Raw genomic sequence first — 10,253 nt, 5'->3', positions numbered from 1 at the left:
AAATGGACAGAAAAACCCAAGGCATGATCTGTGATGCAGCTGCATGCTGAAGTTCAAATGAAAGAGTAAGATAGAAGATAGTAGGGCATGGCTAACTTGGTTAAAAAATGTAAAGACACTGATAACAGCACAAATCTATTGGAAAACTCTGTAAGTTACAGGCAAAGCTGAGACGTTCATTTGAAGCATTATTAATAAACTGAGATTTTAATTAAGAAGGCAACTTCTTATCAATCAAGTTTTTACTGAAAGTTTGTGACGGCAGAAGAAAAAAAAAGGCATGTCATTGCGTAGTTAAAGATTACATTAGATGGCATACTGAGGAAAGGTTCAAGTAACATGCAGTTTTGTTTTGGAGCTTCCTAACTAAGCACTATGAGTTGACCTGCAACTTTAAAATCATTATTTTAACTGGTTTGAACTTGCTTGGTTTTGTCTTTTTTAATAAGAACAGTAACACCACTAACTCTGGTGCAGACTATGACAGTAGCCAACTATGCAATTCAGCTGTATGTGATCATGTAATTACAGTATCACATAGCAATGATTATTACTTTAGTATCTACACACAAGGATAGACAAACTCAGATCTAACACAAGCAACAGTCATTCTGGAATTTCCCAACTACATTTTGGTGTTGATAGCACCTTATCTTATGACTATTGCATGTTCTTTGCTTAAGTTGTTTTCCAGCTTTGACAACCACATGGATGACCAGTATCTGAGATCTGTAATCCCTGGGGTCAAAGATTTTCAGGATCATGTACTGCTGTCTCAGATTACCTCATCAGAGAATCCTGGCAAGAACTGATTTTTCTTCATCTTACAGCAGAAGTTTTTTAGTTACATTTCTCATAGTGGAAAATTGCTTCAGACCTTTGCTCTTGATTAAGAAGATGCTTGTAACTTCCAGCTTTTTTTAAAATTCATAAACAATGTTATATTCATGTATGACAGTGCTACCTACTAACGGAAACAGTGCTTTTCTGTCCTTGGTCTTCATGTGGGGTGACTGATGTGGATGAGGTAATGACTAGTGTCCCTCAGAGATGGGTGTTGGGACCAATCCTGTTCAACATTTTTGTCGGTGACATGGACAGTGGGATTGAGTGCACCCTCAGTAAGTCTGCCGCCAACACCAAGCTGTGTGGTTCGGTTGATATGCTGGAGGGAAGGAATGCCATCCAGAGAGACCTTGACACGCTTGTGAGGTGGGCTGATGCCAACCTCATGAAGTTTAACCATGCCAAGTGCAAGGTCCTACACCTGGGTCAGAGCAATCCCAGGCACAGCTACAGGTTGGGCAGAGAAGAGATTCAGAGCAGCCCTGTGGAGAAGGACTTGAGGGTTTTGGTCGATGAGAAAATGAACATGAGCCGGCTGCAGTGTGCGCTTGCAGCTCAGAAAGCCAACTGTATCCTGGGCTGCATCAAAAGGAGCGTGACCAGCAGGTCGAAGGAGGTGATCCTGCCCCTCTACTCTGCTCTCGTGAGACCTCACCTGGAGTATTGTGTGCAGTTCTGGTGTCCTCAACATAAAAAGGACATGGAACTGTTGGAACAAGTCCAGAGGAGGAACACGAGGATGATCAGGGGACTGGAGCACCTCCCGTATGAAGAGAGGCTGAGAAAGTTGGGGCTGTTCATCCTGGAGAAGAGAAGGCTGCGTGGAGACCTCATAGCAGCCTTCCAGTATCTGAAGGGGGCCTATAGGGATGCTGAGGAGGGACTCTTCATTAGGGACTGTAGTGACAGGACAAGGGGTAACGGGTTCAAACTTAAACAGGGGAAGTTTAGATTGGATATAAGGAGGAAGTTCTTTACTGTGAGCATGGTGAGGCACTGGAACAGGTTGCCCAAGTCAGTTGTAAATGCTCCATCCATGGCAGTGTTCAAGGCCAGGTTGAATAGAGCTTAAGCTGCAAAAACTAATCTGCTGGGAATAAAACTTAAGATCAAAATCACTTCAGAGCAACTCCACGGTATGTTTGCTTACAACTACACCTGAAATCCTACAATCCTAAAGATGACACCGAATTATACAGTGGATACATTTAACAATTTTTAATGAAGGTAATTCCCTCAAAATGATTCAGAATCATTAAAGTGCAAATGCAGCTGAGTTGTGTCATCATGTAGAGGAGACATTCAGTCAAATCACTAATCACTTGTTGCCTTTGAAAACGGTGGCTTTTTGTTTGTTTGTTTGTTTGAAGAAAGCTTAGTTACCTCTTTCATTTTGAAGTAGAAGCTATTCATGTTAGGAACCACATCTTCTTTCTGGTCTGTACAGCATGCTCTTATTGCAATGCACTTCTTTGCCGTGTTAATCTACACATATACTATATTTTGCCAGAAATTATATAAATGCTAAATTTCTATGGAAAAAAAAAAAAAAATCACATTAAGACAGCTTTTTACTACATAGATACTGACTTCTACTGATAACCTTTTCCTGAACTTTCATGCATTTCTATATGAAACCTTTTGCATTTAACATGTTCTCCAGTTACCCATCCACAAAATCAGTTTTACAGATACTTTCCTATCATGTTAAGATACTGTGTTTATTGGTACTTGGCAGTTGGATGAAAGGATATATTTAATTACCTACTGAAAGATCATACAGGATCCATGAAACAAAGTTATTCAACTTCTGTAAAGAGAACGCTAAAACGTGTTTGAGTACACTATGAAGTCAGAATTCCCAGCAGAGGGCAGTAGTTGCTATGCACAAGTGAGAGGAAGACTTCAAAAGCTGGTGTTGTGAGGAAGACTATCTCCTTACTCACTTGGAAGAATATATGTAAGGTACACTGTTGCCAAAATTATTTACACCAGCTCAAGATTTAAGCCAAATTGTCACAATTTTTAAAGTTTTTAAGCACAGTTTTAAAAGGGAAGTGAAGAGGACTGGCAGAGGGTGATTTTTCTAAGGCATAATGAACGCTGACCTTTATGCATAAACACAGAGAAATTAATCTACTCTGATGGAGCAGTAACAATTATATTTGCGTGACTGCTAGTTTATGACCTTGGGATTTTAAAATCAAGTTAATATGTACATTTTACTTTAAAACATATTTTTCACCTGAACTTTGAATATACATACAACTGCTGAGAAAAGGGATAAGGAAAAAAAAGTTTTATATAAACATGTTGTAGAGTTCAAGTTATCAGATCTGACCAGCCCAAAAGCCTTCTAGAATTTGCCAAGGACAATTTTCAACTGTATTTGCTTGTCAAAAATCAGCACCTTAGAATCCACTATCATGGCGATCCTTCATTCACACAACAAATTGATGAAAAAATTAACTAATTATGTTTTGCAGCAATCTAACTCCACTGCAAATGTATCCCTCATTGTATAGATGGAGAAACTGACAGGAAGAAATTAAAGGCCACAAAGAATGGGGGATGTTACCATCAGTGTTAAAATTCAGGAACTATGTCAGCATTCTGCTTGGTGCCTCTCCAAGTGTTCTCTGCCTACACTTGTCCATTTTATGGGGCCTCAGAAAAGCTTGTATAGTAACAAACATTCTGATGAAAACCAAGCACAGTTCTGGATGATGACACTGCAGAAGGACATTCACAGGGCTCCATTCTAGTGAGCGGTAACCACTTCCATGCCACAGCAAATGCTACCATGTGCCATACTGCTACATAAACCCTAGCATGTTAAATCTGAAAAACTGGTTCTCATTTTCCTCTAAAGCAGCTGAAATAGATCGATATCCTCTCACCCAACATTTTTTACTTTTCCATGTGTTTACATAGCAGTAAAGCAAAAAAGCTTAAGTGTATGAATTTTATATTAACTGAATCAGATAAAACTTGGCATTTTCCTCAACTGGGAAACTACGATTTAAAAACTGATGCACACAACAATGTAACAAGATGCCTTCTACCATGTCAACTGCATGTCATATCAGCACTGCGTACAATATAGTCTCTGTATTTCGTTTTATAAAAGTTAATGGAGATCTGTTAGCTACCAATACCTGATGCATAGTTTTAGACAGAAATAATTCCTTATATTCCTGCCATGAAAAAATTTGATGCTAATACATGAAACAAGAAAGAAAAGACTATAGTACCATAAAGGCACCAACTCTATCGCCCAAGGTCTTCAGGTACTAATTACAAAAGCAGCTATTCTGAAAATTCTACTTAAAGCTAGGAGACATTTCAAATGGTATAAAGTTACCAACTGCTGACTTGCTATTTTCCTCTATGGTATATGTATATACTATATTCTATATGTATTGGCTGACACTTCATGAAATCACGTGATACCAAAGTGGAAAATGTTTTACTGCTTCCCTTTAAAACAGAATTTCATTTCAATGGAAACATCACTATACCAATACTCACTCCCTTTTCACTTAACAAGTCTTATGGCCGAGCAGACATCGTATTTGCCCCTGACCTTTAGTTTCTCCAATTTCCCTACACTTCATAACTAGTTGCCTTTCATTCTGTGTTATTTGATTCTGTCTCAACGGTGACACAGGATGTACTTTTACTATCATCTTCAAAAAATCCTTCTTGTTCTTGTTTGTTATTGTTGTTTACACTTCCATTTCCAGTTAGTTTTGGTCATACTTCCCTTTTGCTTTTGAAAATTACTCTTCCTGAACACTTAAATATGTAATTTCACTGTTTAGAAGTATCTTCTGGTTACACTGAATGTTAGAATATTATGGAGAAGACTGTCCCTACGCAATAAAAATTCCCAGCTGAATTCATCACTAAGCTCCCATAAAGCTGCTCAAAGCAAATGACCTTGTACTAGATGTAGTACATTTTATACTAGAAAATTATCATGTGCAAATTTCAGACTAATTACATTTCACCATTTCCTGCATATCATCTACTGCACAAGCTTCCCATACAGTGGTATTTTTTCACATGCTTTTTATAGTCAAGTGCTCAAGAAGCAATGCATCTCATTCTCCATTTGCAACAGACCCCTATGAGTACTATCCTCTTGGGTTTGTTAATTAGTAGACTGATTGATATGTATTCAAGATCCTCATACTAACTAACTTTAAGTCAGGTACCGGTGTTTTAATGTTGCACGCTGTCCTCCACTCCGTTTGGCCACTCTGTCTGTGAGCAGGCTGCAAGCACTGATTCCACATTATCATTAATTGTCCCTTGAGGTTTCAATAATTATCAATTATATGTCATTTTTCCCCCCAGAGAATTTCACATCTATCATGCTTGTCACCAGGACTTATCACTGATAAAAAGCCACCTGCAAATCTTGTTTTCGATTCTGTTGTAAGTTTAATTGGCTTCTACAACACTAAATTGCATTTATTTGCCTAGGACACTTTGCTTGGACTGACAATGAAGCCCCTTCCTGGTTGCTACAGGAAGATTCCCTGTCTCATGTCCCTTCATACAACCTGTCTTCCCATGGGACTCTGTCCTCATGTCCTGCACAAAGAAGCCTGCAGATTCACTCTAGCCAAATCCAACAAATTCCTCTCCAGTATTTTCTTTCATGGATCTTCCTTTTCATTACATCTTTCTCAGCCTCCTAGTTTCCTTTTTCCTAATAGCTTCACTTATGATACCTGTTAACTTTACCATTTGGCACCACAAGCAGTACTAAATACCTACAGATTTATGCTTTACTCCTCTACAAATAGTTCCCACTACTAGCCAGCTTACTTGCATATTTATCCATGACTTTATACTTCCTGTCATGTTGAATGTCACCTGACTTTTTTTGGCTACGAACCACCAGGGCACTCTTCTGGACCCTACTGATTTCTTCTGTGGTATCAGTGGGAATGACTTTCCATTCCGACTGCTAAAATGATACTGCATGTAAAAAATTTTCCATTGAGAAGCTAAAAGATTTAATGAAAAAAATGAACAGGTTTTGTGGTTTGACAACTAAATTCTTCTTTTGCCTTTTCGCAGATTTAAATAGCAGTGGGGGAGGGCAAATGGAGCAACAGGCAGGAAAGGTCTTAAATGCAGCTTATACCAATGGGAATTTTTTACTCTTGCTATGAAGTGCTATAAAAGTTTATATTAATGAAAAAAAAAAAAAATCACATTAGAAGCAACTCAAGCCATTCAGTCAAATTTAATGGACAATTCTGAAGTTCATGACTATACTGCTCTACCAATGAAGTGAGTACAGTGATACCACGTTACCAATACACTAATGTAATATTTATGAATTAAGGGTGGTGAGGCACTGACACAGGTTGACCAGAGAAACTGTGGCTGCCCCATCCCTCGCAGTGTTCAAGGACAGGCTGGATGGGTCTTTTGAGCAACCTGGTCTAGTGGAAGGTGTCACTGCCCATGGCAGGGGGGTGGAACTGGGTGAGCTTTAAGGTCCCTTTCAACCCAAACCAGTCTATGACTCTAGAAAAGTACATCAGTGAACCAAAGAGAAAAATAATGGCAAAATAAGTAATTGTATATAACAATTAAAGGTAGAGAGAAATGGAAACATACACAAAGAAAATAAGAAATGACTGAGTAATTTGTTAAAGAAAAACATTTATTGTCTGCCATGTTGTTTTAGGTCTAAGCATGTCGTTATCCTATTAGACCATCGTAACACATGTGCAGAAGCTATCTGAATTGAAACATGACTTCCCGAGTTCTGGCGTAATCAATGTAAGAACAATACTGTGAAATGATATTTGACATTTCATAAGGATTCTCTTTACTTGTTCTAAGTGCAAGCCAAGCATCTCAGCTCCTTATGCAAAGATAAGGGTCTGAAACCCACATAATTCTTCAACAGGTCAGAACTTTCAGACCCGAAGTAGTGACCACTACCATGTGAGATACCAGAGCACTTCTCCTTAGAAGCAATTTATCATCCCATTTAAGTACATAATGCATTTACTGGGCTAAAGAATTTTACAAGTGTTTGCTTACAGCAATTTCCTGATAAATTAAGAGGCACAATGAAGAGGGCGTCTCAAAACTTTTAGTGAAAAGCAAGCTGTTCTACCAGTGACATGCGTCCATTCTTACAAATGGCTAACTGGCATTGTCTGAAACTAAAACCCAACAAAGTCTAAAACCTACAGTTCGAAATGCAACCAGTGAAATTTCTGTCCAAATAGTTATCAACTACATAGCTACAAGTAAGTGAAAATGCAATGTTATAACCAAAAGGCTGGTTAGTATCCTGAATCAAAGGTGCTACTGGCCTAATTAAGGGTTGTGATCATTATACAATAACTCCAGGTGTCAGCAGAGAAGTCACTGAAGTAAAATCCAACTTCTGGGGGACTGTCGTCAAACCCACTGGAGGTCAATATGCAAAGAGAGCTTTTCCGGAATCACACCCCACACATTTAGCAGAGAATTTGGCAGGATTTAGCAAGATATGGCAAATTTGAGAAGGCCTAGGACTAAACAGCTCTTGTACAGCTACTCACAAGTAAGGCATGCAAAAGCTTTACTCTAGTGGTGCCAGGATAACTACTCCTTTGCTTGATTATCAACTTGATTCCCCAGACTTTAAAAGCAGTGTCTGAATGCTATTTACATACTGATATGTTTTAACTACTAATATTCCAGCAGTGATATTAGCCCAGGCATATACTGTACTAGGATTTTTGAAAACAATCTCTGATATACTTAAAAGTGAATTTACTGTTTCATTAAAAATTATTGTTCTTTTTGGGTATTGTTCCCACCCACCCTGTTGAACTCATAATCCTTGTGCCAAATTAAAAAAAAGCCCTTTTTGTTTAGTACACCTTGGGAAAACAGCAAGTTTGTGTGTTTCAGATTATTTATTTTTTTAAACTGTGACAAGTCTGAGCATTTACTGATCTGGATTTGACTGGGTACTCACTCTGTCACACAGCTCTTCAAATGTGAAGTCTGCAATGGTTCCACATGCTTTATTCAGCCTCAGCTCTCTGCCTTGCACTTTTAGAATCCTTGGTCTAGTTACTATGGGAACATGAACAAAGACTCAATCTTCTCTGGATAATTACTATAAAATTCATCTCTTACAGATAGGAAATGCATAGCTTCATGAATAATAGCACATGATTCAACACATAAATTAGACAAAATGCTGATACAATGACTGCCACTTGAGTGTGGCATCAACCCATATACAGCAATGGAACTTATTAATTGGTCAGTGGAGATTGGGCATTGTGTTCTAAATGTATTCTCTTTCAAGAGAAATTAACTTACGTACAATCATTTTGTTTCTGAGCCAGCTCATCAAACAACTTATCCATGACAGCCTCCACATCAGCTTCACTTGTGCTACAGTGAAAAGAATAATAGAATATGAAATTAATAACACTTGAAGCCAACATCAAACAGCTGCCTGAGCCTGCTTAGCTTTTTGCCCATAAAAAGAAAAAAGCACAGGATGTTATGCTCTAAATACAAACATTGGATTTAGAATACACTTAAAAGTAGAGAATATTAACTCTCAGGTAGATGATTCTGCCTTATTTGCATACACTGAAAGACTTCTGTGTTTTGAGCTGTTTCCAGTAATGAGGCAATACAGGCAGAGCAGATCCATTAACACTATGTGTACACAATGAGAAAAAAGGCTTCTGGTTCTATCTTGCATGCAAAATAAGAGCAAATAGACAAGGCAAGGCAGTCAAGCACCTAAAGAAGTGTCCTTTGAAATTTCTGAGAGGGGACTTTGTGAAATTAAATATTGGAGCAGCTTTTTTTTCTTTTGGGGGGGGGGGGGATAATCAAGTCAACTGATTGTATTGACCAAACCATTTGCAAAATTAAACTATGAAATTCAGAAGACCAGCATGATCTCTACATCACTAAATTTATCAGTTTTCCCTCTGTCTCCAATACTGTTTAGAAAAAAAATCAGCCCCAGATGGTGAAAACACAAAATACCTGTGCTGACAGCTCAGCTAAAAAGTTTATATTCATCTTCTGCTCGCCATAAAAATTAGAAATCAGTCTGATCAGGGAGTATCTTTCCTCACTGAATGGGTTAGACGGCCAATCTTTCTGTGGTATCTATCATTTGCAATGATAATGATATCTATCATTTTTAATGATAGATAGACAGATAGATAGATGGATGCATGCATGCATGCTGTGGTAGACAATAAACTAGAAGTAGGATGTATAATGCTTCAATGAAGTTTGTATAATTGCCAAGAAAGTTTGTTTTGAAAATAGGCACCAGAGACTAAGATCAAGGAAGTTGCTTTCATCAGGAATCTTGTAATTGTGTTACATTGATAGCTTTCATGAAACTGTATGAAACAGCTTAAAGCAAACCTCAGCCGCCTATTTTAAATGAAAGACTACTTAAACTATAAAAGCATCAAGAGGAATTAAATAAACTCACAAAACCAATGATGATACTGTAACCATTAACAGGAGAATGTAAACACATTGGACAAGAACACTTTCTTCTGGGGGCAAGACTGCTAACTAGATTTCAGTAATCTGTGGCGAAATACTGTATAGTATGTAATTTTAAAACAAACAGAAAAATCCCCACATACTAAGCTAGTTGTGCAGGGTTGAAAGCTCCAGTTAACAAGTTTGACTAGAAGAATAAGATTCCACAGAAAAAGAAAGGCCGATGAAATAAGGATTTTTAAATACTTTTTTTCCACTCCTTCTGAATGATTTACACAAGTTGTAGAGATAACCAACTATCATGAGAGAACACAAGGTAGACTTATAACTTGATCACAAGTTTTACAGTAGAACACCATGAAATAATCTGACTAGGTACTAAGCCTGTGACTTCTTCACATTTCTTCTCCTCAGAGAGCTGATGCCATAGGCACCATGTTTAGCGTACTACCTGTCAGAAACCACGTACGTGCTCTTCATTTCTTTAAAGTATGGACAGTGAGAAAAGAATATAGTAGGGGCTCTCCACAATTATCAAACAGCGAGCCACACAAGTGCAAGGGGCAAAATAAGCAGAGCCGTAAGCAGAGACTGCTATGTAGACATCAGAACAAGAGTCACAATGAGCAATGCTGAGATAAGTGGCAGCTTCAAATAGTACTTCTGAGTAGACACCACAAAACTTACAGAAAGTGAAGCCAGGCAAGAATACAGAACGAGAGTTACTTTTCTTGCATTCATACAGTCACACACATAACCTGCACTGGACCCATTTTTCATACATAAGATTCCATCATTTCCTTCCAGAAGCAGAAAGAGTTACCTGCTGTAATTCTACTGAGCAGTACTCCTCCTTCCAGTCAAACTACAATTTCTAATTT

General features: G+C 38.1%; 1 protein-coding gene across 7 annotated transcripts in view; it reads right to left on the bottom strand.

Annotated features, from left to right (window-relative positions):
- Window positions 1-10,253, bottom strand: part of AFG1L (AFG1 like ATPase) — a 58,767-nt gene that overhangs the window by 5,767 nt on the left and 42,747 nt on the right. For 6 of the 7 annotated variants that reach the window (XR_008971601.1, XM_057404719.1, XM_057404723.1 and 3 more), the window contains exons 9-10: window positions 8,210-8,280; window positions 7,853-7,953 (exon numbers count right to left, since the gene is read on the bottom strand). The exons of the other annotated variant lie outside the window; for it this stretch is intronic. Coding sequence is in view for 5 of the 6 variants with exons in the window: in XM_057404719.1 (XP_057260702.1) it covers window positions 7,853-7,953; window positions 8,210-8,280 (172 nt within the window). In the remaining variant the exon portion in view is untranslated. The remainder of the gene's footprint in view (window positions 1-7,852; window positions 7,954-8,209; window positions 8,281-10,253) is intronic. 7 annotated transcript variants of the gene reach the window in all.

The sequence above is a fragment of the Pezoporus wallicus genome, unplaced genomic scaffold (assembly GCF_028554395.1).
Source record: "Pezoporus wallicus isolate ANWC-B61680 ecotype Strahan unplaced genomic scaffold, APGP_CSIRO_Pwel_v1 contig_6923, whole genome shotgun sequence".
Classification (NCBI taxonomy): Eukaryota; Metazoa; Chordata; class Aves; order Psittaciformes; family Psittacidae; genus Pezoporus; species Pezoporus wallicus.
The sequence above is the reverse complement of the archived record's forward strand: the minus strand, read 5'-3'. Positions and strand labels throughout refer to the sequence as shown.